The sequence below is a fragment of the Diplotaxodon limnothrissa genome, linkage group LG7 (assembly GCF_057381915.1).
Source record: "Diplotaxodon limnothrissa isolate DT_005_m linkage group LG7, D_limnothrissa_male_GT1.1, whole genome shotgun sequence".
NCBI classification, from domain to species: Eukaryota; Metazoa; Chordata; class Actinopteri; order Cichliformes; family Cichlidae; genus Diplotaxodon; species Diplotaxodon limnothrissa.
This window is the reverse complement of record NC_140602.1, coordinates 35959624-35987452: the sequence shown is the minus strand read 5'-3', so window position 1 is coordinate 35987452 and position 27829 is coordinate 35959624. Positions and strand designations below refer to the sequence as shown.

General features: G+C 38.7%; 1 protein-coding gene across 2 annotated transcripts in view; it reads right to left on the bottom strand.

The window, feature by feature from the left end:
• Positions 1 to 2903: 2903 nt before the first annotated feature.
• cacna1bb (calcium channel, voltage-dependent, N type, alpha 1B subunit, b) overlaps positions 2904 to 27829 on the bottom strand; it is a 232754-nt gene continuing 207828 nt past the window's right edge. Inside the window, exons 40-52 of one of the 2 annotated variants that reach the window (XM_085359644.1) lie at positions 27611 to 27761; positions 26899 to 27026; positions 23832 to 23928; positions 16426 to 16531; positions 16194 to 16301; positions 15569 to 15678; positions 13761 to 13918; positions 13161 to 13290; positions 12965 to 13075; positions 10610 to 10648; positions 8057 to 8318; positions 5114 to 5337; positions 2904 to 3470 (exon numbers count right to left, since the gene is read on the bottom strand). In XM_085359644.1, coding sequence (XP_085215770.1) covers positions 2904 to 3470; positions 5114 to 5337; positions 8057 to 8318; positions 10610 to 10648; positions 12965 to 13075; positions 13161 to 13290; positions 13761 to 13918; positions 15569 to 15678; positions 16194 to 16301; positions 16426 to 16531; positions 23832 to 23928; positions 26899 to 27026; positions 27611 to 27761 — 2191 coding nt within the window. Of the gene's footprint in view, positions 3471 to 5113; positions 5338 to 8056; positions 8319 to 10609; positions 10649 to 12964; positions 13076 to 13160; positions 13291 to 13760; positions 13919 to 15568; positions 15679 to 16193; positions 16302 to 16425; positions 16532 to 21679; positions 21777 to 23831; positions 23929 to 26898; positions 27027 to 27610; positions 27762 to 27829 lie in introns of both variants that reach the window. The other variant, XM_085359642.1, reaches the window with a different exon arrangement.

Sequence of the window (27829 nt, the reverse complement as noted above, 5' to 3'; positions counted from 1 at the left end):
GGCTCTAATTGAACATAAAAAAAACCCTTTTGTTGTTAGCGTCACGAGCAAACTAATACATGTAAGCTAGCCTGTTAGAAATGCTTGTACTGGACTTCACGTTGGTTTTCACTGCTGCAATTCATATTGAAATACAAAATACACCAGGCCTTGTGTACAGTTGTAGTACCAGTTTCATTAATCCCACAAAATTTTGGCTGAAATTCAGTTTTCATTTAATTTACACTTCACAATCCTATTGTCAGCTAGCAGATCAAGCTACTCATGAGCATTTTGGCTAACCTTACGATACAGAAAATAACATCTCTGACATCTAGTATTTTTAACACTTTTAAAGGACTGATTGATGAAATTTTAATGCCTTAATTTTAGATAATAAGTGACCATGCTCTAAAAATGAACAGTTAAAAACAGATCGGTGCCCTAATGTAGCAAAAGTGATACTGGAAGATAAATTGACATCTTTAGTCCACAGGGGTAAAACAATGGCATCAGTTAGAGATGTCTGCAATCATAACCCAGTGTGCTTAAACAATGAAGTAGCATCACATAACCAGAATTACCAGATCGCTGCATTTTATTAGTTAACCCCCCCCCGATTCTTTTTAATATTAATATTCTGCATTTTATATATTCTTTAATATATTCTTACATTATTTATATATGTTTTAATATTCAAAAAAATTATAGTGAAATATAAAAATGAGATGACAGAACAGGAAATGTCAGGCTGGTTATCCTTTTCATCAGAAAGCTCCAAAGTCATTGCAACAGAGATTTTTCAATATTAGTTTTCAAGAAGGTTTTAAGATTACATTTGCACTAATTTTATATGCACTTTTTAACTTTCTAAAGATCAATATAGAGCTGGAAATGTTTGCCAACAAATTACTAGCACCAACCCAAGTAGTTTTTAAGTTGAAAAACATTTCTAAAGTCTACAGTAACCAAGTTTAAAAAAATAATTGAAAAAAATACTCTACAAACACAAAATGTAAGATATGAAATTTATAAAATTATATTTTGTTATCTATTCAGAAAGGTTGCCATTGCTAGTTGTATAAATGGGCTTCAGGCTAATAAAGCACAGAAAGAACTGAGTTTTGGTTTGAAATTTGTTGACTGTAAAGAAAATAGAGTATTGCAAGCCTTATTCTGTGAGGATTTATACCCTGCCCAGTTGGAAGAGGTAAAGATTCAGAGGAGTTGGTACAGGTCTGGTTCAGCTCTCACTTTTGAGTGACATAAAACCACTTCATTAACAATCTGAAGAATCTGGCTCTCCCAGCAAGTTTAAAAACCACTACAATTATTTAAAAATACAACTTGACCCAAGTCTGGAAAGAGAAGAACACAGTTTTATATTTTGGGTGGTTCTATCTGAGTAGGCGTCGTGCAGTCAACTTGCAAACCTCAAAAATGCCCTGTGAATTCACTTATATCCACTTGGATACCATTCGTGCCTTTAGTGTGTGTTGTCAGTTAACTGTACACATATGATACATTTACAATTTACAGCTCTTCACACATGAATGTAAAATTTGGTCACAGTCACACTAAAGCCTGAATCTGGAGTTTCCAGAGGGTAAAGCTACAGGGCGGATGAAGTGTCGTCTTGTTGCATAGCCCTACTTTAAGTCAACAGTCAGCAGCAACAACACAACTCTTTATTGTACCTATAAATACGCACACAGGTACCCTCGCGCAAAACTTTGTCTGAGGAAAGATTAGAAGATAGGAAACCCGTGAAATTTGGGCAAATATGGCCAAGAAGGGATTTGCTTGAGGAGGCAGATTTGTCTGGATGTGAGATTCATGTTCAGAAAATCATAAAAAAAATGGCACTTTTCCCCTCATTCAGAGAATGTTTTCTACCAAATGTCTGGCAGTATATCTGAAAGAGAAAGGCAAATGCTTACCACACACCCTCAGGCAAAAGTACAGACACTATTTTGACAACCCTGGCATGCACTACACTTTGGATCTCTAATTTTAATCTTCCTACGAAAAGATTCATCACAAAAGAAATGTTTTGTTTTGTTTTTGATTTTTTGCTTTCAACCCAGATTCAAACACAAGTTTTGTTCTGACCACGTTTTTTTTTGTTTTTGCTTTTGCGTTTTTTTAGCTACACCCAACCTCCACTGACCCAAAGTCAGGCTCCATTTTAATACATTGTGGTAAAAGAGGCACTTAGTAGTTAGCCACTTAATGTCAAAAACGAGTTGTTCTAGTCCCTATGTGCTCTCACAAAATTACATCTGGGAGATTTTACAAAAGTGGGATTCTAAAAACTCAACTCTGGTCTTATCTTAAGTCATTGTGTGACTCTTGTGTTTACTGGGTGTTATGACAGAATTTTAAGACATACATTAAAAACAAAAAGCTTTCCTAATCTGCTCTGGTAAAGATGTGCTGCAATACAATAAAGAAACAAACCAGGAGAAAGCAAGAGAGAGAAATTTGGTAACAAAATAAGACATACAGCAATAAAAAGTGTGGTGTGGGCAGTCATATCAATGCCGGGGATGAGCATCAGTCTAAAGCACAAACAACAGGGATATTTTGGCTTTTGTCTTCTTCTCCACTGAATATACTGGCCAAGGCAAAATACTTGAGAGCCTCCACATGTGCGCTAATTCCAGTGCAAGTAAAGGGGTTAGAAAAAGTCAGTGTTTTTCTCTTGAAAGTGGTTGATATATTAAAAAGACAGTAACACTAAAAAGCTGTAATTATTTCTGATCCCCTCTCAGAGCGCTTTCCACTGACTTTCCCTCATCGTGTTTTCTTCTGTATCAGTCGCCTGGCCTCCTGTTGTACCAGCTCCTGACCTGAGCGCTGAGCAGCACTCATGAGCTGCCCCATTCTAGCTAACAGCAGGCTTTCTAAAATTTTCTGCCACGTTAGCACCAGTCATCCTCCTCCCTCTCCCTGAGACTTCCTGCTCCTCTATTCCCAGGCCCAGACGAAGAGTTGACCCCAAGAGTGAAGTGGTACCCATTAGGCATGACCACTGCTCGGCCCTGTGTGGTGGGTGCTGTGACGGGTGTAGCAGTAGTTGGGTGAGATGCGGAGGCTGTAGAGGAGGCAGCAGTTCTGGCAGAGCGGCCTCCTCCTTGGCTGCTTAAAGCATCCTGGAAGTCCTCCTCATCAAGGAGAGCCTTCTGAGACGAGTCCTGCTGCTGCCGGTTTAAATTAGGGTCAGACCCAATTCGAGTAATTGGTATTGGGGACTCCTCGTGGGCTCCGAGTAAGCGATCATGATCTGAAAGACCACGGCTGAAGCGAGTCTGGTGCCCTGTTGTAGCCATGATGGCACTGGATGGGAGATTGGAGGGGTTGGTAGTCTTGTAGGCCACAGCGGGACGAGGGGTGAGGGGCGTCTGGGGGAGCTGCCTGCGACCACGACCCGGTGTGCTTGAACCAGATGGAAGTGTCCCGTGGCCAGATTTAACCACACTGCCGCCATGCTGAGAAAGGAAAGACTGAATGATTTAGTTGCACAACAGCGACTTTGAAGGATTAATCCTTTTTTTTTAGTTTTAATGTTTGTTATTTGTTCACCTGTCCATACATCCTGTAAAGACATCCCTTCTTTATGTTATCTAAAAGCACAATAAGCCACATGGGCACAAATATACAGACCAATGTTACTATGAGAAGGCAGCAGGTTTGTTGCTGTAGTTGCAGACACAAGGGAGGTCCAAGCTGAAACCATTAATTAGGACTGATTTGCATAAAAGCATAATAGCCTTTTAAGAAAAAAAACCCACCAGAAGTGTTTCTGGGGACACAATAATGAGATGGACCAGATGGGGAAGTGACAGAAACCAAAACATTTCAGTTTTTGCAGCATTTTTTTTGTGTTTTCGTTGTGTTTTGTGTGCGTTTGCAGCATTTTTCTGTTTGCTGGTGTTTCCTTAAGTTGCAGTCCATGTGACCTTTCAGTGCTACCATATTAAACCCTAGTGGGGTTGTCCCTTTGAAGGTGGTCCTTAGAGTCACTGACCCATTCTGTCATCATATGAGTCACATGAACCAAGGAATTGGTCATTATAGTCACATGAGCCAAGGTGTGAATTCTTTGAGGCACTACTGCCCCACCTTGCAATCAATTGAGTTATTAAGGTCATGTGGACCAAGGTGTAACTGGGGGCTAAATGCCTGTAATGCGATCTCAGGACCACCATAAAGGTGAAAAACTTTTTTAAAACTGAAGCCTCTCAGATTAAAGGTGGAACATCTTCATGAACCTAAAAAGAATTACAACTGCCTTCTACTCAACGGTTTAGGACTTCCTTTGGGATGGTGCACAACCTGATGAATGTTGGCTAAAAAAAAAAAAAAAAGTATGAACATGCTCTCAAACTCATTCCTCGGATGACATGGACTTAGATACTGTGGACAGCTTAACTGAATACTGCTGAAAAGTGCCTGGTTATAGTTGGAAACACACCTTTCATGATCAGAGAGTTGTTGTCTGCTCTCTGTAAATTGTAAATTGGGCAGGGATAGCTCAGTAGGTAGAGTGGTGGCCCCATGATTGGAAGGTCGGGGTTCGATTCCCCTGAACAGCTACCCTGAGGTACCCCTGAGCAAGGTACCGTCCCTACACACTGCTCCCCGGGCGCCCAATGGCTGCCCACTGCTTCACTGAGTGAATGGGTTAAATGCAGAGAGGAATTTCCCCACGGGGATCAATAAAGTACACTTTCTTTCTTTCTAAACACAGCGAAGAGAGGACTTCCATGGAGAGATCTATAAATATCCGCCATTCTGGAGAAGATCTGAACATGCCTGAGAGGATGAACTTTAATGGGAGATTGCCCAAATCAGGTTTTGATGGAACTCTTCCCAGAACTTACTGATCATTCCTCATACAGCGCGATCACTCAAAAAGATTTTTTTGAAAAACTTAAACATCAAATTATTAAACAAATCTAGAGGCTTTCATTGTTGATTAAGCTCAAAACTGCAATTTAAATGGGTGTTGATGCAAATGTGGATGTAGATTGACTAAGCTGTAAGTCAGGCCACTGTTTGAATACATACAGACTGCATAACAAGCAAGCTGTTAATCACTAAGCCACATACAGTTTGGCAGGTAACTCACCTGTCTGAGGAAACCAGAGTCCTGTCCCTCTCCTGGAGACGTGGATCGGCTGGGACCAGCTGACTTGGTGTGGCTCTGCTCTCTGCTGCCGTAACGCTCACAGGAATAGTAGCGCTGCTTCTCTCCCGCTGAGGAGTGGTGCCTCCTCTCATGAGGCCGACTGCGGTCCCGTTCCCTTGCTCGCTCTCTGGACAGTCCTTCAGCTGAGGGATCGGTAAATGAATCTGGAGGATGGTACCATCAAAATTGTATATAAATAAAGTTATCTGATTATTATATTATCCTACTGGATAACAGTATCTTGGGGTCTTGTTCACAAAGTTAAAAAGACAAGATTGAAAGATGGATTGGTGAAACTTGCCAATACATTGTGGTGAAGAGAGAGATGAGCATAAAAACGACCCTGTTGAGTTACTATTCAATCTACATTCCTACCCCCACCTATAGTCATGAGCATAGAATGAATGAGGACTGAAAGAATGAAACTGTGGATACAAGCAGCAGAAATGAGTTTCCTGCAAAGGGTGAGAAGCTCGGACATTTGAGCAGCCCACTATTCCACACTGAATTTGGGAATTTCTAGGGTTTACAAAGAATGGTCCAAAAAAGAGAGCAGCAGCTGAGATTTTCTTTTTTGTTTGTTTGTTTTAATCAATGAAAGAAAAAGAAAAAGTCAAGCTTTCACATTAATATACAATTCAATTTGTAAGGTTTTGGAACAGAGCATTCACAGGAGACCTTTATGAAGTGCTAAGGTACAGACAGAAAAAGAAATCCCCAGCAAAATTCGTCTAATCATATGGAAAGACTGACATGAGAAACTCCTGACTGAAGCACTGCAGAAAACCCTTCACCTACATAACCCGATCATGGAACTTTAATCCTATGAAGAATTTCAGCAGCAATGCCTGAAAGGAAAAGTTTGGATTGCTATCTGTTTCTCTATTGAAGTGATGCCAAGTTCTGGTATTAAAATAGTCTCCTTGTAGATTAAAAGCTAACTAATTAATCAATCATTCAACACTCTTAAATAGTCAGTGTATCTACTGAACATTAGTGTTGTAGGTAAGTTTTATAGGATGTGCCGAAAGATCTAAAGTTATCCAAGAAAGAGGACAATTTAATACATAAAAACAGTAAAAAAATATTCTTTGTGCAAAACCTAACTAAGGAAGTGTGATGCAGGCAGTTTGACAGCTAAAAATGTCTGTCTAGATATCAGTCAGCCGGTAGCTGGCAGAGGAAAAATCAGGGGATCTTAGATATCATAAACATCTGCGATAAATGTCTTTGTAATCCATCTAACAGCACACATCCATCTTCTTACCAAAATGTTTCGTGTTCTGTAATCCATCACAAACTGCAAAAAATAGTTTTTTTCAAATGTTCATAATTAAGAAACCAGTGGCTGCAAATTCTGACCTTTTGTTCAGTTTACTGCTGTTATATATGGGTACTTTTCATTGTTTCACAAAATGAATGTGTTTTTAGTAGAGACTGGTTGGTTCTTGCTGTTAAATACCTGATTGAGATATTGAACTATAAAAGTTTTCTTTATGTTTTGACATCACAAGAGAAATATTTTATTTCTGTTGGCTGAGGATAAACACAGATTTTGTCACCCAAAACAGGTCGCAGCAGACAGCTGCCCCTCCTAAAGCCTGGTTCTGACAAGGCATTGGCTGATTGTTGGAGTTTTCTCTGTATTATTGTATTGTCCCAACCTTACAATACAAAGGGTGTTGATGACACTGATGTTGTGATTTGGATCTTTATAAAATTGAATTGAAATGCTTTATAAGAGGAGTTTCAGTTCAGTAAAAGTACAACTGTGGCTATAGAATTATGTTTACTGAATTGAATGATGGGTCGAGACATTTTTAAAGAGTTCTCTTTTGTTATTATGTGCTGTACATTATAAATCAAAAATCTTTACTAATCATATAATCAGAGATGGGCTGTAATCCGATTACTCTTTTCAAGTAACGAGTAAAGTAAGGGATTACTATTGCAAAAACAGTAATTAGATTACCGTTACTTTCCCGTAGGAACGCTGCGTTACTAAAACCGTGATTTTCTTGCGAGAATGTCTCACGACAGTGACTTAAGCGAGTGCGAAGTTCGTGACAACAGCTGTGTGCAGATCAACAATGGATAATATATCGAGTGCGGGAGAGAGTATGAGCGTGCAGCGTTTAAAGCGTGGAAGTACTGACCTTACTTTGAGTTTGATTCCATAAAAAGTGACAAAAACATTAGTGTCCGTTGTGCGTGGGAAGAAAACTTCTTTTTACAGCGAAAAAAACCCCTAAACTTCCAAGCAAGCACCAGTGCACAACGACGTAATGGGAAATTCACAGAGAAACTCGCGGATTCTTCAACTGACCGCGGCACACCTGCACCAGGGTAAACCTCCGCCTACCCTGCTCCTGCTTTACAGGTGAAAATAGAGCAACAGGACCGCTGAGTCTTTGACTTTATTTATTTTCTGCTGTGTTTTACTTGCATCTATTTGAAAGAGTGAGTGTAAACACAAAAAATATTTTATTTTATGTGCTGGAATGTGCAGAAAATAGGTTTAAATGTTAAACTAATTTCTTCCAGTCAGAGAATGTTGCATATAATTAAATTTTTGCTTGATGCATAAAGTTAAAAGATTAAAACTAATAAAACAAGTTTTAAAAAGGGACTTTTCCATTTGATTACATTCTGTATGATGGATTATGTAGAAAAAGTAGAATTGGGCTGAAAGATCTATCACTTTATCACCTATTCAGGTTGTAAATCGTGTTTTTAAAAAGTAACTAAGTAATTAATTACTTTTGAAAATAAGTAATCAGTAAAGTAACGGGATTACTTTTTGGGGGAAGTAATCAGTAATTAGTTACTGATTACTTTTTTCAAGTAACTTGACCAACACTGCATATAATAAGAATGCCTCACCAACGGTGCTGGATGGCTGCACTGATGCAGCTCTATCCAGAGACTTCTGCTTCTTGTCTTTGTCCTTATCCCTGCGTCTATGGCAGCGGTGATGGTGGTGATGGTGGTGGGCTCTGTCTTGGCCCTGGACCTGGCCCATCCCTCCAGAGGACTGAGCCTGACCAGGTTCCAGGTCATAGTCCTTCAGCCCGACATCCTGGTAATAGTGCTGTGGTGTCAGCGAGGATGCTGAGCGCTTTATTGGACTGAGGTCCACAATCGGCTGAGAAGGGAAGACAGGTGTGTTATGAGACTAGAGCGCGTGAAGCTGGAAGTAGTTGTTTTTACCCAAATCAATTTTAGTAAATCACCAAAAATATGCACAACACACAATGAGACAGCCTTTTGTTTAAAGACTGACATTCGATCCCATCTACTCAAAGCACAGATGTTAAAAAAATTAACAAGAAGGAACAAAAATCTGTCACACAACTTGAAGCTACTGGACTTCACTAGCAACTCTGTTAGTGAACAAAGAAAAGGTGGGGGTGGTGACACTGGCTTTGTGGCATTTTATTCTTTTCCCAAGAGGGTACATCTAACTTTACAAAGAATGTAAATAATGAGTCAATTACTACAAGGTTAGCCTCAAATTAAGGTTGTGGCAGCTTGGGCTGTCAAAATATCAAGTTACTCTGTATTATTGTGGCTAAAGAAATTTATGATCAGGATTATATCTGGGAAAAAGTGATTTTGTTTGTACAGCTTGACTTTTTCATGGTGCTTTGTCTCTTTTTGTAAATGAATTATGTTAGAAATGCCTGTATAGAGGAGATGAGAAAGTCAATAACTGTAACTAGCTAATTACAGTGTCTTGTGCTTGTGCTTTTGTTTATTATCCACTGTTTTTAAATTCCACTACATTGTGAATACCCAGTGCCCAAGTGACAACTTATTGTATCGTTTTTAGCCATCAGGCCTAAAATTTAGTTGCTTGTTGCTTTGCTTTACTCCCCATTGAAAACAGACATTCCAACCAACAGCTATATCTTAATCTAATTACTCACATCCATGTGAAGATGATCCAGACACTCATATTTTGCCAAAATATGGCCATGTACACCCAAAGATAGTTTACCTGTGCTACATTCAACCAAAACATGCTGGAAACACAGTACTGATGTATCAGTAGTTGTGATTAACTTTACAGAGACATTAGTATTATAAGTATTTATGTCTGTGTCTGCCTGATTAAAATAATTTTCCTTTTTGCTCTGTTTTGGGTCTACCGTACCAGCGCCTGAGAAAATAGGCTCATTAGCTGCTTAGTGAGCCATTATTTTTTTACCAGACAGCCTATAATATGTAGTGTTTAAAGCAGAATTATATAGAGGTGTGTTGCTTTAAATTTGCACAGTCATCCTTTATTTTCCCTGAAGTACTTTGAATAAATGCCTGGAGGACAGTGACACTCTCTCCAACAAAGTCTTACCTTACTGACCAGTACAGCTACCAGGTAACTTGTGTGATAGGAAGCTGGAACAGCAGCTGAGTTACAACCCCACCTGCTGGTTACTGTGTAGATTTTATTTAATTATTTTAGCCAATCAAAAACATTGTCTTTAATCATACTGTAAGCCCACTAAAAACAGATAAACACGGTTGGTGGATAAACGTTTTTTTCTTTCATTTCTTCTTTATTTTTTTGTACATTGGTTGCTGCTTTCACAGGCAGGAATAGGTTGGACGTGCTGTTCTTTTTGTTCCTACCTCACAGTCTAGCCTGTAGCAACAGTCACACAACAATATCACAACACTGCCAACAAAATAAAATCTAAATCATATTACCAAGTCAGTTTATCTAGTCCACAGTCTTAAAATCTTACCTCTTAGATTAGTGGTATAATCTCTCAATTCTTCCTGTCTCTATTCACACCACTGGAAGAAACAGTGATGTGATAGAAAGGTTTTCTGTCTTTTAACAGAGAACATGCCTTCAACTAAGAGGCTATAAAAGATTCGATTTTGTCTGGAAAAATAAGATTTTAAGACCAAACATGACAACAAATGACAGATAAAGTTGGAGAAGGTTTTAAAAAGAAAACCTTTTAGATAGCAGAAAAGCAGCAGTACTGTCTCAACCTTGTGTTTCTTTTTTAAAGATCACACTAACTCACAAGCAAAAACTACACACTAGATAACAACACTTACATACATACACCCATTTTTACCAAAGTGTAGTACTGTACTGCTGTAACAAATACTGAAAAGCAGGACAGAGTGCTTGACATACCTCAGTTAAACATACAAATGTTTTTTCTGGGTATGTTTAACGGCTAATACTGGGTTTTAATGTGTCTACTGTGTCTATGAACAGTCTAATGGGATGAGCAGTTATTAAACTGTGAGGTGGGGGGTCATTTTATCAATGATGGTGGGGAGGGTGTGAACTCCTGTGATGAGAGGAGCACATGGAGGTAAACAGACATGAGAAAAGAAGAAAAAGAAGAGGGTGTGGACAAGAGGAGGAGAGAGGAGAAGAAAGAGAGGTGTGGCACAACAGGTGGTACATACTGCCAGGTGGGTCCCAGGGGCGTGGCGAGGGTGGCTCCGCTATCAGACAGCACACACAAGAGGAGGTGGGCAAAACATTAGCAGTGAGCATCGAAATCAGGAGAAAGGGAAGACAGAAAAGGAGAGCAGAATCTGAAGAAGGATGAGTCAGTTGATATTCTGCCTTATATTTCTGTCAATGAAAAGACCAAAACCAACAATGTGTTCATCCTGCTTGTCAACGCACACATGTGTCATCATTACCAGACAGAGACATCGACTGTATGGAAACTACCACAAAATGTGGTTTTTAGTCATTTTAATACTTAACGGCTGTCTGTATGTAGACAGGAGGAAACAGTCACGTGACAGAAAGTCTTTCAAACTTTTAATACTGAAAAAGTAAAAGGTTAGATTTTGTCTGGAAAAACAACAAATGGCAGATATGTGTCATTTGTATAAAGCCACAAACTTTACAGGTGTGTAGCTGATATCAGGCATAGCATTAGTTTTATACAAGCCATGGAGACCAGATCAGCTATGTCAGCTGATCTCAATGACAACACACTTTTTCTTTCCTTCTTCACATTTAAATGGCAAATCTCACATCAATGCCACGTCTGTTGTCATTGATACCCACTTTGTTTTGTATAGGGGCCTCACTGCAGCTCTCTCTGCCTCTGGCTGCAATATCATGCCATGCCATCAAGTCGAAATTATTGCAGATGGAATAACAATCTTCTTTTTGATCAAAGCGATCCGGACTCCTGACTGAAATGAAGGCTGAGTTCAAAGATGGATGTAGTAGGAACTCACTGAATACTTTGGTCTGAGCATAAGCATGGTGATGGGCACTGCAGCTGGTGTGAATCATGTCCTGAATTTGAAATTAACTTTGCCCATATGTGTGGTGGCTCACAGTAGCGTATGGTGTTCAGGTGGGAGGAGAGGATCTAACAGGGGGGAGGTGCTCAAAACCAGGCTTAGGGGTGATGAGAATGTCTTATAACATGTTCTGCTCAATCTGCTGCCAGTCTTATGATTTTTTTGCAATAAGAATAAGGTGCAGTCGATGTGTTCAAATGCTTTTAAAAGACAATTAAGTAGAAAAGTGTACAAAATTGTCTCTTTATCATGTGTTCACATTGTTCTGCTTTGCGACTTCCAAGAGAAGCTGCTTCTTCTGTAATGTTGCCTCCTTGGAGTATTTTTATTTACCACAAACTCATGTATATTTCACTTCACTAAGCCCTATTGCAACCGGCACCTCTGTATGTACACCAGCTACATTTGACATTATTTTGTGTCTTTAAAAACATTAAAAGAGCATCAAAAATGTGACATTTGCAGTATTTACTCATACTTGATTCATCTTTGCTCTAAAAACAAGTATTAGAAAAAGTGTTAAATATTAATCGATCAACTTGCACATTGTTGGGTTTGATCCTTTGCAAAAACGTCTTAACAGAAATGAAAAACAGAGTAACTCCAGCCTGGTCCGTTAAAATAGAGAGAGCGTGAGAAATCAAAATGCAACATAAACATAAGGAAAGCACATGTTACGTGTTGTGGAAGAGAGCAGAACGACAGAGACAGACACACAAACGCAGACAGGCAAACGGCAAGGCTAAACTGACAAGATCTGACAGGTGGAAAAATCCAGAAACACAGAAATGATGGACAGAAAATTTATCTTAACATGACATCCAAATGCAGCAGCCACGAGCAGCTACTGTAACTCACAAACGTGAAATAATTAATAATGGTTGCTAAAAAAGTGCATGTCATAAAAATGAACAAATTAGTGCAGTCACGCAAAACTCAGACGTTCTTGTAGGTGAGCGTGATTACAGTAAATATCATAAAAATGTAAGAAAATTATAGGACTTTAAAATTTCAACTAGACCAGTCAGTACCAAACTGGTTTCCTTGACAACAAGCCAGTTTGATTTTTATGCCAGCTTTTTCAATCTGCATCGCAAAAACAAAAACTGAAAGATACCTAATTTTAATGTTATATAATAATCATGCAGCATATGGTTTATGACCTTTTTTAATATAACTATGTAAAGTGTTAACATTTGTCTCTAAATTGACTGCACTACGGTCACATGACTTCACCACCTAACCTCCTATGTTAGCTATGATATAGCTTCTCATTCAGCTGTTTGGTAGCAGACCTATTTTTATGTTCTAGAATGAAATGCGTAGTGTATTTAATGTAAAATCTTTGAAGTTTACATTTTATCTAAAAAAAAAAAAAGTTGCACAATTTCTGGACTAAAACAAGAATCTAGAAAACAAAAAAGTATTGTAAGATTCTTCCTGTGAGTAGTAAAACAAGAGGCATGACCTCATGAGCACCAGAGAGCTTACGTAGTATTCAGCATTTAGTCGGGGAAGAGAGGCTGCTCTGCAGTGACCTTCCAGGCTGGGATATGCCTCTGCATCTGAAGTGTTCTCCACCTGCTTCAGTTCAACCTGTTCCTAAAGGAAAGACAACACAGGCTAAGTGCATATACTTAGAGTGTATGTTATATAATAAACATTTTAATGACTGTGATTTTTTTACCTGAGGTCTTGTTAAATTTTGCACATCCTCCGACTGGCCTCTCTGCAGCTTTCTTCGACTTTTGGGCCTCTGTGAAGCCTGAGAAACATCTCCAGACTGGGAATGTTTTATGGCAGTCCTGTGGTTGAGTCTGTGCAAGAAAAAAAAGACTCTGACTGTAATATCGGATGCTGTCAGCAGTGCAGTGTCAAGGAGGTTTTACTTCAGGTCTGTAGTTTAATTCCAGTCATTCTGAGCCTGCTGGATTCAGATGAACTCATTGATTTCAGTTTGATTTCCTCAAATAAAACTGTAAACAATTCAAACCCTGCTAGGTTATAATGGCCAGGGATGTGGTTGAATATGAACAGGAAAAAGAAATCAAAATAACTCAATCTGGCTGCCGTTGTATCTGGTTTGCCTGCAAATGTTTCACAGATCAACAGTTTATGGCTTTTTCTGAGCATCTGTTTGTGCAACGTGCATCGTGTGGAGAACCCCGAACAATCTGAGTCAGCTGTCTAATGAGGGAGTAATTCTTTGCAATGATATTCTTTGCAATGCTGATGACTCCCAGCTTGTCATTCCTTCATTTGGAACGACATAGATAAAGTCACTTACATTGTGTCCTTGTTAATCAAGGTGTTGGTAGCTGTTGAGGCCTCTGGTTTCTTTTCAGGCTCAGGTGAGAGGACTTGTTTGGGCCTGGAGAACGGTGGTTCTATTTCCTGTATGTGAGTGAATGGCAGTACAGGACGGAACAAGGACCCCAATTTACTCTGGAGAAAGAAGGATAGCATAGAGTTGACAAAACATCAGTGGAGAAAATATTAAAGCTAGTATAATTATATTTAAATCTACTTATTAACACATCTAACACGTACAAAGGTTAATGCTATAGACTATTTTTTTCATCTTGATTATGAGCCAGCCAACCATCATTTCCTAACAGGGCATGTATTGAAACACGTGCAAAAAGGCATGCAAATATTTAAGGCAAAAACAGAATTTGTATAGTTTTATCAAGGTTGAAAGTCAGTATTTGGTACAACCACCTTTATTCTTTAACACAGCTTGAACTCTCTAAGACAAACTTTCTTCAACTAGTCTTCAGAAATAGTTCTCCGGGCTTCTTGAAAGACACTGAAAGCTCTTATTTGGATGTTGGCAGATGATCCCACACTGCTTCAATACTGTTGGGGTCTGGGCTCCTCTGAGGCCGATTCATGACTGATAGTGTTTCATTGTGTGTTTTTCTATCCAGGTATGCTTTTACTGCACTGGCATTGTGTTTGGGATCATTATCCTGCTGAAAAATGAAGCCACTCCCAATCAAGTGCTTTCCAGATGTTAATGCATGATGGATCAAAATCTGATGTTACTTTTCTGATTTCATCAGATTTGACCACACCCCATACACCACTGGCTTAAATGCAAAGAAACTGAGCAATGACAGAGCCTTTAATGTGTTTTACAGATGGCTGTAGACACTCACTGTTGTCCTCCAATTGTCCGTTTCCAGTGCAGTGTAAGTGTTTTGCTAATAGTTCCTTTGGAACAGTTTGATATTGGGCATTTAGTGGGAAATGGGATCGAATTATGTGTTTTTGTTACCGATTGCTAGTAACAAAGTGCCTATACATACAACTAAAAACATAAAGAAGAAGGGGCGGCTCAAGACTTTTACACAGCAACGTAAATGCAACTAAACAAAACCAAAATCTGTAAAACCAAAAGACTAGGTGGTAGAGTTCTGTGATAATTCTCATCATTATAGACGACACTTTCAAACAACCTGATTTTAAAAAAATCCCTTTTCTGAATTCAAATAGCAGCAGCTTTGTTTCTTTCCCTTTCCTTTTACTTGAATCCTTCAATTTGGCAAATATCAAAAATCAATGTGTCAAGAAATACTCTGAAGACAAGTCTAAAAAGGACCAAAAGACGGAAGGAATTCAAGAGGCAAGGATACCAAAGAAAGGCGAGCTTTAATTTTAACATGAATAAACAGGAAGGAACAAAAAACCCAGAAACAGCCTGAAGCAAACAAACAAAAGTGAAGCTTGGCAAACAAAAGCATGGGAAGTGACTAAGGCTGGATGATCAGGAAAAACTACACAAAAATAATATAACCTCACAATGACTTAGAATAAAACTGGAAAGAAACAATGGAGATGAACACACAGTGGGACGCAAACAGGTTGGATAAAGAAGAGGGTACACAGGCTGCTAAACAGACGGACTGACATCTAACCAGGGGAACAGGGGACTATAAATACACAAGGAACAAACATGAAACAGGTGCAACCAGTGAGGGCAAGGCAGACAATGGGTGTGACCAAATAATCTCATTTGCTTAGGATTTTTTCTAACTGGATGAAGTGAGCTGGAGATAATAACGCATGGCTGAATTTTGCTTCGTGATGTACCTGAGGTCCATCTGAAGAATTCTGCTGCTGGAGTCTCTTAGCACGATTCTGCTTATAGAAGTCGTAGATCATTAGAGCCGCATAGACTTTCCCCACAGTCAGCTCGTTATCTAGAAGAGACAAGTGAGAGACAGTTCCTCCAAGTAAGCAGCAGATGGCGACAGAGGAGCAGCAACTCGGGGGTGAGACTGCAACAGTTTGCAGCAGGATTACTCGAGCAAACCAAAAGAAAACACACGGCAACAAAAACTAATCATCTTATGAAGTAGTTAGTACACAGTCCACTAGTGACTAGGTAACCGTACAGTGATTTTTAACTTTTTATGGCGAGTATGTCTTCACAACAGATGTGTTTCTCTTTAATGTTCTCACCACAGTAGACACCTTTTTTTTAACTTTAAAAACTAAAATCTGTATATCTCAATAACAGAATTTATTTTATCATTTTAAACTGTTTGTTTTCTTTAATCTAGCCTAACTTTCAAGCTCAAGCAAGAGTGATAAGATAGAAGGAAACAGCCATAGCAAAAACAAAACTTAAAAGGTAAAGTGAGTAAAAATAAAAACCATATAACCAGCAAGAACTAGTAAATCCCATCAAAACCCGCACACAGCTGTAGCTCACATTTATGCGGCGTCACCAGCAGGTCCATGGTCTTCTGTGACAAGTTGGGCCACACTCGGTTTATTTCCCTCTTCAGGTCAGCATCGCACAAACGCTGTGCCAGCAAGCCTGAGGATGAGCCCACAAACATGTCACATCGCATCTGCACCAGAGAGTTCAGCGCCATTCACATTCACATCAAAGCTGTCAGGGCAGCTGCAAGGGATTCTGGCTTTTGTAGTTTTAGTCTCACCAGATGCCAGCTTGATCTCCAGGGCTGTGCGAATCAAGGCCATCAGGGTGGAGGTGAAATGCACTGTGTTGTCATCTGCAATTGGCATGTTCATCTTCACCAATCGCTACACAACAAATTAAAGGATTGCTTATCAATGCTGGATATATCTCATTTTAAAAGATTAAGAAACACCAGAACAACAAAGATTTGTTTTCATTAACTGGTATGATGATCTACAGTTACATGCTGTGGCAGCAAATAATGATTCATGACTATGTTATTTAATATAGACATATAGACAAGAGATGCCCATCACAACAGATAGAACAGAAAAATGCAGCAAATGCATCGACTAGAGAATCGTTAGTGAGTAAAAGAGTAAATATTTGGGGTGAGGTTAATAAAATAATTTTTGACTCCTATGTTTACTGTAAAATTAAAGTAAAAATGCAAAAAAAAATATTTGAAAAAAGATAAATCAGTCATCACTTTGAATTATTTTAGTCCATCCAAATAAAGATTCACCCTTTTTTGCCACAACCTAACAGCAGTAAACAGAGCCGTTTATGGCTGCTGTCGTTGCTACGAGACTGCTACGTGGCACAGTTCTCCAAAAACCGAAAATATGATTAACTTATAATGCTAAGCACTGTGAGCCTTCACTGCTGTTGCTGCTGCTGGAAACATGCAGCAGCATGTCCTTCGTTCTCGAAATAGTCACTTAAGGAGGAGAAAGGAAAGGTCGCTGGTTGGCACGCAGCTCTTTAATCAGTTTGACAGAAAAACCAACCATCAAAATGTTAATGTGCTGAAAATGCTGCAAAAGATAAAAATCAAGCTGATATTTTCTATGTGCTTATGGTCTGTGGGGTTTATTCCTGCTATAATGTCCTAAAAACACTGAGCAAGGAACAGAAGATGGGGAATTTTGTTTAAAAAAATACACAAAAAAGGTCCTCGCTTGGTGTATTTAACTTTCACTGAAGCTGCACATTAATTTTATCTGAACATTCAAATGCTTTTTGCCATAGACTGTACATAAAACTTATACACAGCCATTATCACTCAACAGTTAATGAGATTATTTTGTGAAACTTCAAACTCAGCAATTTTGCTGTTGCCGTATTGCCATTTCAAAACTGGATGACTGAGTAGCAGACCTGACTGAAACCAGTGTTTGAGATGACACACTTCCTTTTGCATTCATAGGAGTTCCCCCTGGTGGTCACAGGAAAGAATGCAGGTTTAAGGCACTACATCCATCTTTTATATACATTCTATGGTTCTGTGGTTTCACTTGTCCTCCATCACTTTAGGGCTAAATTACCTTATAGTTACATTACAATAGATACTTTTTTCTATAAGGAAAAAAAGTCCAAGTCAAATTTTAGTAAAATTAAAAACTGCACCAACTTTCACTCTGTGTTTTTCTCCTACTTGTTCACACCGAACCTGTAATGGTTCTATTTTCTAAATAAAGAATCCAGAGCACCATTTTACTACAGTGATAAATTATTATTGTTCTATGTGAGAACAATGTGAATCTATTTAAATTGGAAATTTGTTTATAATACAGCTTCCACAACCTCAATTTGTCAGCACCATCAAAATGAGAATATTGGTTGGTTTAAACCAGTCAACCATTTCCAATCAGCTGGCTTCCAAACCTTTTTTTAATGATAAGTTTCTTTGTCTTGAAACATGAAAGAACAGGTCACTGCACCAGCATAAAAGAAATTAAATTTCACTTAGTTCTGGAAAGCCTTGCTGACATAATAAACTAATTAACTAATGATGACATTGATTATTACTTTTAATAGTTTAATGGCAGATTCTGAGGATTTGCTGCTTTTCTCTGTTTCATATTGTTCAAATTTGATTGTATTTAGAAATCTAGACAAAATTGGCACTTACAATGCAAGCTTCAGGTCCACTCTCAATACTTTCAAATTAAAAAGTATTTAAAATTGCTATTAGTAGCAATTGCTTGGCAGCGCTAAATATCAAATTTTAAAAAACAAACAACCATTTTAAAGAACGTTCACTGAATTAATTTTTCATCCATTGTAAAAAAGAAGAAACCAGCCAGCATAAATCCATGCCAGTGCAGCAATGCAATGATTCATGTACACATGCATTGATGAATATATAATAGGGGTGGTGGAAGCATGCATGTATTGCATGTATGACTTTGAACTGCAACTGGAGAAAGTTCAGAGACAGCAGAAAAACAGGAAAGCTATAATTGATGGTTTTCACTTTCTTCAAGTGAAATGGACACAACACAGATATACAGAAAGAAGATGAAGAGATGGAGCGATTAGAGGCGAGTAAGAGGAGAATGAGGAGGAGGAGGGGGAGTTAGTGCCTGGACTGTAGAAAACATTGACACTTATGAAGTCTTGCTTCTGTAGTTCTCAGAAACAGACTGAATAAGAATAAAAGCTGAAGACACAAGATGAAGAAACACACCATCAAAAAGGTGCTAGATGCTGTTATGCAGAAAACATACGTGCAAAGACATAAGCTGCACATATAGACAGAAAAAGAAATCCTCAGAGAGGATACAATGTCAAAAGGGAGAGTGATGCTTTGCCTAAAGTCAGAACATAAAAGTGTAAACTAACGGGTAACAGGGACAACTGTGACTAGGATGATAACGCGTTCTTTAGAAACAAAGGGAGGTTAACAAAGAGTGTGATCAACAGCAAAGTGGTGGGAGTGAAGAAATAGAAAAAAATGGAAATGGGAAAGATAAAAATGCTAGCCTTGCTCTCAAGTGGACCGCTGCTCTCGCTTTGTTCATGTCTTTCCCTTCCGATTCACAAAAACAAGAGTTATATTTGGAGATGCAGCCACGTCAGACCCAGACATTTTTAACTGGGGCAAGGGCAGGGCTGCTTTAAATCTGATTCATTTCGACAGTTGCGCACATACTGGAACCACTCACATTAAGTCTGCATGCTAAGAGGTTAGCAGCCAGCACAGGGACTACCTGAGGATTGTCGAGGTATATACATATACTTGACTCCCACTTGAGAAGGATAAAAGGTGTTCTAATCACAGGACACATGGGAAAGGCTCCGTTATTCCGTTCAGTGATAAGATGATGGTGAAAATGTTTTAAAATGACTCATTTTGCAGGAATGAGAGATTCCTCAATAAATCCTTTTTAGCACATGAATCCAGATGGGATCCTTCAAGAAAAAAATCGCTAAATATTCTCTCTCTTTTTACAATTTTTTTTTCCATAAACCAGTAGTGATGGGATTTCCGGCTCTTTTTAGAGAACCGGCTCTTTCAGCTCCAAACTGGCTCTTCGGGTTGTTTTGTTGCTTTAATAAATTTATTATTAACAATAATATAAAATTATGCACAAAAGGAATTACTTTTTTTTTTACTATTTATATATGTTTATATATAAATATATGCGGTGGCCCCTAGAGACAAAACACGTACAAACTCCAAAACACATTTCTAGCGTTAACTTAACTTCAAAACAGAGCTACCTAGATCACTTAAATTACACAATTGAAAGCATGTGTGTATTGTTTGTGTATTTATACACAGGCACTCATATATATTCAAATAATTAAAAAAAAAAATTCATTCACCTGTTATTACCACACACCAAATCCGGTCGTTGGTACTTGCTGGCTTGTGTAGCCACTAGGTAACAAAAGCTCAACACTGTGCCCAGCATCCTGGAGCACTTCTGTTGTCTTTTGTACGTGTTTTGAGTTTTTACGTGTTTTGGAGTTCGTACGTGCTTTGTCTCTAGGGGCCACCGTAAATATACTTTTATTTATTCACTCCACATAAAATGTTATAAATAAATCATATAATACAAAAACCAGCTATTCACATTTCAACTTTTAACTATTTAAATTTTCAGCTTTTTCCTTTTAAACAAATTTAAAGTGAAACAACACAAAACACTGCAAACCACAACACAATTAAATATAAATTATAATATGAAAACAAAAAGAAGATGCATATTCTCTGTCATATGGGCCTGCATGACTGACTTTCTGAATCCTTTATCATCTGCAACTGAAAATAGTTGTGGATGATTACTATACCTTTCTAATGTGACGTTGTTGTCCCTGGCTCTCTTTCTCTCTCCCTCCCGCTCTGTTCCTGTGCTACAGCGCAAAGCACAAAGCTCGCGTGCTGAGTGAAGAGGCTATGGTTTAACAAATCACCAAATCTGGTACAATTTTCTCTATATGAACATAAAGTGTCAACCGGATTTCACCAAAGCCATCAGGAAAAGAAATCTAATTTAATGGTGATTTATCTGGATGTTGTCATCCCTTAAGACCTTTTGGAAACCTGGCAGATAATCAAAACACCAGGTTGTTGTTTTTTTTTTTACCATTTATCTTGTGGGGTATATCTTTAAAGGTATTTTCTTGATCTTACAGACATCAACAGTATTTCCAAAGTAACAAAATAATTGTCTGGGGAACAACCCGTTCTCTTATTCACTGAGTGTTTGTGTGGATCTTTGCACCCCTTTTTTCTTTTAAACCAAACATTTCCAGATGCAGATGACCCACAGCTGGATTATCCTACAGGTTGTCTGTTACTTGCTACTTGACCAAATCACAGAATGGCATGCATTAAGTTCATAAATGGTGTTCAGTCTCCACTAATCCTTGAGAAAAATGTCTCATCCAAATGGCTAGATGTTCTTTCCTCACAAGCTAGTCGCTATCTTTATTTTTCTGTTAATTGGTGCTTGGCAGATGGTGTACAGTGGATTTAGCAGAGCGTGTTCGCTGAAAACAGCAACCTGCTGCTGGAAACAGGGGTGCCAAGACAGCCATAAAACCAAAACAATAAGCAAAAGCTCTGTGGAGTTGCAGAATACATAATGTGGTGTCAACATAGAAAGTAACGACAGGTTTAACTATCAAACAGAAAAAAAAACATATTTTAGTTGATGCTGATGCCATTTTAATAACCAATACCTCCTATTTTCCAATGGAGAATTTGTGAATATGATGCTTTCCTCATCTCCCTGATTTATTTCTATTTATTACTGTTGCCTGGCCCTCTAGAGCAGACGAACAAAATGCACAGAAAACCCTCACAGAACAGGACAAGAGAGCCACACAAGTACACAGAAAGAACATCAGAACAGCAGGCCAGAAGATATCAGCTTTGACACACTGACAGAAGCCTGAAGATGTTTGACAGGTGAGCACAGGCAACCTGCGGTGGCTGCAGGAAGAAGGGATAAGGAAGGAGGAAGATGCGATTCTACCTTATAGGCGACTCGGGGCGGACATTTCTTTCCCAAACCTAGTGGAGGGGACATGTCCCGAAGCATCTCGTACATATCCCGGTAAGCTATGCGGCCACTTGTCAGGGAAAGGTTGGTAGGAGACCATGGAAGGAAGGATGAAGTTTCCCCAGGTGAGGAGGTGGAGTGGTAAAAGAAGAATGGGAAGTTATAACAGAAAGTGGCCAAACCAAAAAAAAAAAAAAAGAGAAGGGAGAGGAAACACAGAAATCCTTGTTAATAAGATTTCCAGGATATGATGACCAGGAATGCCATCCTAGTTGAATTTACAGATTCAGGAATGGATTCCAGAGAAGGAAGGAGGGGAGGATGATCCAGAGGATTGCCTGTACAAAGATGAAAGGTTCCCAGTGGAAGGTATGCTTTAACAAATCTGAGTACATTTTTCTTTAAAGGAATACTCCTTGAAAAAACAATCTGTTTCAAGTAAATATTACTGCCTGTAACAAATTTTTAAAAGGCGAATGTAGAAAGTTTGAAGGCTACTTTACAAAAGCTGCAATGACATTATATTATATTATTTAAATAAATGCAGAAGTACCTGAAGACATTTATAAGAATAGTTTGGTGTACTTCCTTTCTTCTTTTCCACAATTCTGGGTAAGTGTAATATATTATCTATAAATCATAATCTGAAGCGGCCATTACCAGCGGTACAAACAGTTGACAGGGTGTATTTCTGCAGTAGCCAGGGCGCACGTAAAGAGATTTACTAAACTAGTCTTAAAAAATAAACAAGTGTAGTGGAAGAGTTAAGATGTTCTCATACCTAGAGCTGGATTACTCCAGTCTGACTCAGTTGACCCGGCTACTCTGCTGTATCACATGATACATACATTTATGGTTATATAGCTACAGCGTTTAGCTCAAACCTGTAGCATACAGCTGGTAGTTGAGTCAGATCGAGGTCGGGCCACGTTCTCACCATAACAGAATGTCTCTAGAGTGCATTTGGGAGGGGACAATCCAAGGGTTTTAGTGTTTCTATGGTTTTGATCTGCCTGAGCACAACTATTGTGTTCATGTGTGCACAAATCAACTGAATAGCACCAACTATGAAGATACCAAAGAGTAATGGATAAGCAGCTGTTATGGACTACCAAAATAAATGCATAAATTATTTAAACAGATTTTTAAAAATGATCAAAAAGTAATTAAAAACATTTTCACTAAAAACATTGCCAGCAGTTGCTATTGGTAGCTAAAAGTATGTAAACTGAAAATAAAACATCTTAGCTAAATAATCTTTTACAGATAAAAAAGATTAATTGTTAGATGAGACATGTATAAGATAAACATAAGGTTAAAATAGCTAAATAAGGTTATTAATGAAAAATTGGACATGATTACCTAAAACTATGGATAGAAACTATAGAGATGGAAATTGTTTGCAAATGAGAGATGAATGAAACATTACGTTAAATATATGAATTTAAATAAATAATTGTCACCTAAGCAGAACAGGTGGATAGAATAATTGGCTCAAATTATAGTTAACAGTTCAAATTTATTAGCAAGTTGTTAGATAAAGTCTGATAGTTTTTCGTGAGCTTAATGTCATTTATGCAGCCAAGAGTAAATGGGTACTTGAACATTTCAAAATTGATTTTAAATTTGAAATCAACAGTTTTGATGACGTCCAGGGCTCCTTAGGTGCCATGAAACTTAACATCTATGAATGTGTCTGATCTAAAACTTAAAATTTTTCAGTTTCACCTCTTAAGTTGGTGCTTATGAATCAAAAACGAGATGTTCAGTGGAGTATTCCTTTAACATGCACTCTTTTTCTGCATGCTAAGAGACAACAGCAGTAACCAAAGTGGAAACAAAGCACACAATGCTCTCGTCGTCACTCTTCTTTCACTCCTGTGTTTAGAAGCAGGAAAATATCTTAGACATGGCATCTGATGCCTTCCGTTTGAGGCTGACATGCTGCGTTGTTTCCTGCACTCGCCATGGTTACCTGCCGGCTGGTTAGTGGAGGATCGATGAGCATTTGTATGCATGTGTGTTCAGGTCATTCTCTGGCACCCCAGTGAATGAGAAGAGACACTGACAGTCTGAAACCATCACAGTCCCTTAAAAAACAAAAGGACTGTGGGGGAGGGCAAACCTTATAAGCCACCCTGCTGGGGCACTTCTTCCCCAGGCCCAGAGGAGGCGAGATAAAATGCAACAATTTGTACATATCCCGATAGCATATTCTCCCGCTGAAAGAGATGAGACATATTCGAGAGGTTAGGTTAAAGGTTATTCCATTTTATCTATTCATATTGATCTATTATCAGTCAGTGGACATTAACGAATAACTGTCAAGAAGAGGCAGTTAGAAGAAAAACAAATACAGCACAGGATCTTCATTGTTCAGTTTGTTTTACACTTCTCTTTTTTATACATCAGTGGATTTTTATTTTTTGGGGGGGGAGAATTAAAAATGTGCAATGTGGCATAAATTCTGTAAGCTGCTGGTGCTACAAATTTGTCAGTACAACTATATACACTTATTGGCTGCTTATTAGTTATGATATTCTGTTGTCCAATTTTGGTGAGCCTGTGTGAACTGATAACTGACAGAAGTGGCATCCAGTGTGGTCTACTGCTGCTGTAGCCCATCTCTTCAAGGTTCTCCTGTGTTCCCACCAGGGAAGATCTTCTGCATAACATATATTCTTCATACTGGTTGTGACAAGTGGTTATCTGAGTTACTGTTGCTTTTCTATCAGTTTGACCCAATCTAACCATTCTCTCTGAGCTCTGGCGTCAACAAGCTGTTTTCACCCAGACAACTGCCACTCACTAGATGTTCTCCCTTTCTCAGACCGCTCTCTGCAAAACCTAGAGATGGTTGAGAGAGAAAATTCCAGGAGATCAGCAGTTTCTGAAATACCAGCATTTTTAGCACCAACAACAATGTTCAAATTGACTTATACAGTGGGATGCAAAAGTTTAGGCAACCTTGTTAATAGTCATTATTTTCCTGTATAAATCGTTGGTTGTTACAATACAAAAATATCAGTTAAATATATCATATAGGAGACACACACAGAGATATTTAAGAGGTGAAATGAAGTTTATTGGATTTACAGAAAGTGTGCAATAATTGGTTAAACAAAATCAGGCAGGTGCATAAATTTGGGCACTGTTGTCATTTTATTGATTCCAAAACCTTTAGAACTAATTATTGGAACTCAAATCGGCTTGGTAAGCTCAGTGACCCCTGACCTACATACACAGGTGAATCCAATAATGAGAAAGAGTATTTAAGGGGGTCAATTGTAAGTTTCTCTCCTCTTTTAATTTTTTCTGAAGAGTAGCAACATGGGGTCTCAAAACAACTCTCAAATGACCTGAAGACAAAGATTGTTCACCATCATGGTTTAGGGGAAGGAAAGAAAGCTGTCTCAGAGATTTGGACAAGCCAGCTTCATTCTGGAATAAGGTGCTGTGGACTGATGAAACTAAAATTGAGTTATTTGGGCATACCAAGGGGCGTTATGCATGGAGGAAAACGAACACAGCATTCCAAGAAAAACACCTGCTACCTACAGTAAAATATGGTGGTGGTTCCATGATGCTGTGGGGCTGTGTGGCCAGTGCAGGGACTGGGAATCTTGTCAAAGTTGAGGGACACATGGATTCCACTCAGTATCAGCAGATTCTGGAGACCAATGTCCAGGAATCAGTGACAAAGCTGAAGCTGCGCCGGGGCTGGATCTTTCAACAAGACAACGACCCGAAACACTGCTCAAAATCCACTAAGGCATTCATGCAGAGGAACAAGTACAATGTTCTGGAATCTCAGTCCCCAGACCTGAATATTATTGAAAATCTGTGGTGTGAGTTAAAGAGAGCTGTCCATGCTCAGAAGCCACCAAACCTGAATGAACTAGAGATGTTTTGTAAAGAGGAATGGTCCAAAATACCTTCAACCACAATCCAGACTCTCATTGGAACCTACAGGAAGCATTTAGAGGCTGTAATTTCTGCAAAAGGCAGATCTACTAAATATTGATTTCATTTCTTTTTTTGTGGTGCCCAAATTTATGCACCTGCCTGATTTTGTTTAACCAAGTATTGCACACTTTCTGTAAATCCAATAAACTTAATTTCACTTCTTAAAAATCACTGTGTGTGTCTCCTGTATGATATATTTAACTGACATTTTTTATTGTAACAACCAACGATTTATACAGGAAAATAATGACTATTAACAAGGTTGCCCAAACTTTTGCATCCCACTGTATCACTTCTCCCGATTCTGATGTTCAGTTTTAATTTCAGGAATTCAGTGAGTATAGATTTTTGTTTTTGTTCAAAAAGTAGTTGAATTGTGTTTTGATAGTGACATGTTTCATTAAAGATGATCATAGTTTTTCAATAAAAATCAAAAGCCTGATTTTAAATTTCCCCCACAAGCTGGACTCTGGACTTCCAACTTGGTTTCACTGTGGAGGGATACAGAATACCGTAACCGGTGGCGAGAGGTGGATCTCACCAATTTTGATAAAAGCTGAAAACAATAAGCCTTAAATGTACTGACATAAAGAGAAGTTGTAGCAGTGGAGAATAAGCTGAATGTTACTGTAGGCACTTCTGAGAGCAGCTCATTTATATTCAAAGGAATAAATAATATTTCCTCCCCCGTAATGTCTGTCAGGTGATGATGATTTCATATTTCTCATCTCTCCTGGAGTCCCGACTCACTGACAAGGCTCCTGTGAAGCTTTCGTTAAAACTTAAGGAGCCTTTCATAATCTGAGACAGATTACTGTCTCACTCAAAACTTTTATAGTGTTTTATTAAAGGTAAACTGCTTCTGGTTGGTGTAAAGAGCAGCGAGGGTCGTGGCATGAACCTGTATTCCCCAACTGGATAGCTAGAAATAGTCTCTCTTCACACCACAGTGAGAGACTGAGTCGCTTTGGAGCTTATCAGCGAGGAGAGCTGAGTGGACGCCGAGTGGAACTCTGGATTTGCATGCATCAGTCCAACCAAAAGAGGGGATTGTCACCAGCTTCAGCCCAAACTCTGGGCTCAAGCTCAGAGTTATCCAGCTGGGACACAGAAGTCAATCTGAGACTGTTCTGCTTCCTAACTTGGCTTCCTTTCAAATGAAAACCACCTTTACCACTTCCTAACACTGGGGAGTAAAATGTAGCAAAGTCAGAAAAGGCTCCTACCAAGCAGCAGGGTCATACTCTGCCCACACACGTATGAATTCATCAAGGTGATGAGGCCCCAGGATGGAGGCGTCCCTGGTAAGGTACTCAAAATTGTCCATGATGACCGCAACAAAGAGGTTCAACATCTGGTAAATGACATCACAGTAAAGTGAAATAAATTGCATACATGTTGATTAATAGGAACATTGGTATTAATTTAAGCTATTACCTAAACTTTTTTTTTTTAAACTGCACAGTACTGTGGTGATTATATAGCCTATGCATTCTTCTTTAAAGGAATGCTTTACACATTCATTAAAAAACACATATTTATATTACTAGATAACATTTTGTTATGCATGCATTTAATTTTATCCATTCTCTGTATAAATTGGAGAGTTCAAAATTAGCTTTGCTACCAACTTTATTGCCTCATATTGGCAACACTACTGGGCTATTAAAGGCAATAATCAGGTCTTATAAAAATGTTCTATGAATGTATTTGTCTGTGTCACTGAATTAGATTTATGAAAAGAGCATAAAAAGCAGTTAAACAGACTGTTATCTACAGGGGTTTGTATCCTCAGCAGCACCTCATTTACATTTAATTCCTATTGTTCTCTTTAACTCGCTGTTACTTGCAGCATTCTTCTGAGACTTTCAGAATAAGAACATTAAACGTCTGGAAAACGTATGTCGATGAAAACACGCAGTAGGACGAGGTATTTACCAGAAAGGAGCAGAGGAAGATGAAGGAGACAAAGTAGAAATAGGCAAAGTCACTGCCACACTCGTCTCCTGCAGTTCCCGAGAGCTTATCGCACGGCCGGTTACTGAGGCATGCTAGCATGATCTCATGCCACGCCTCGCCTGTTGCGCTCCTGAAAGATGCACAAGTAAAGATACAGGAGTGAAAAGTGAATGTGAGTGCTTGAGTTAGTTTGACCCA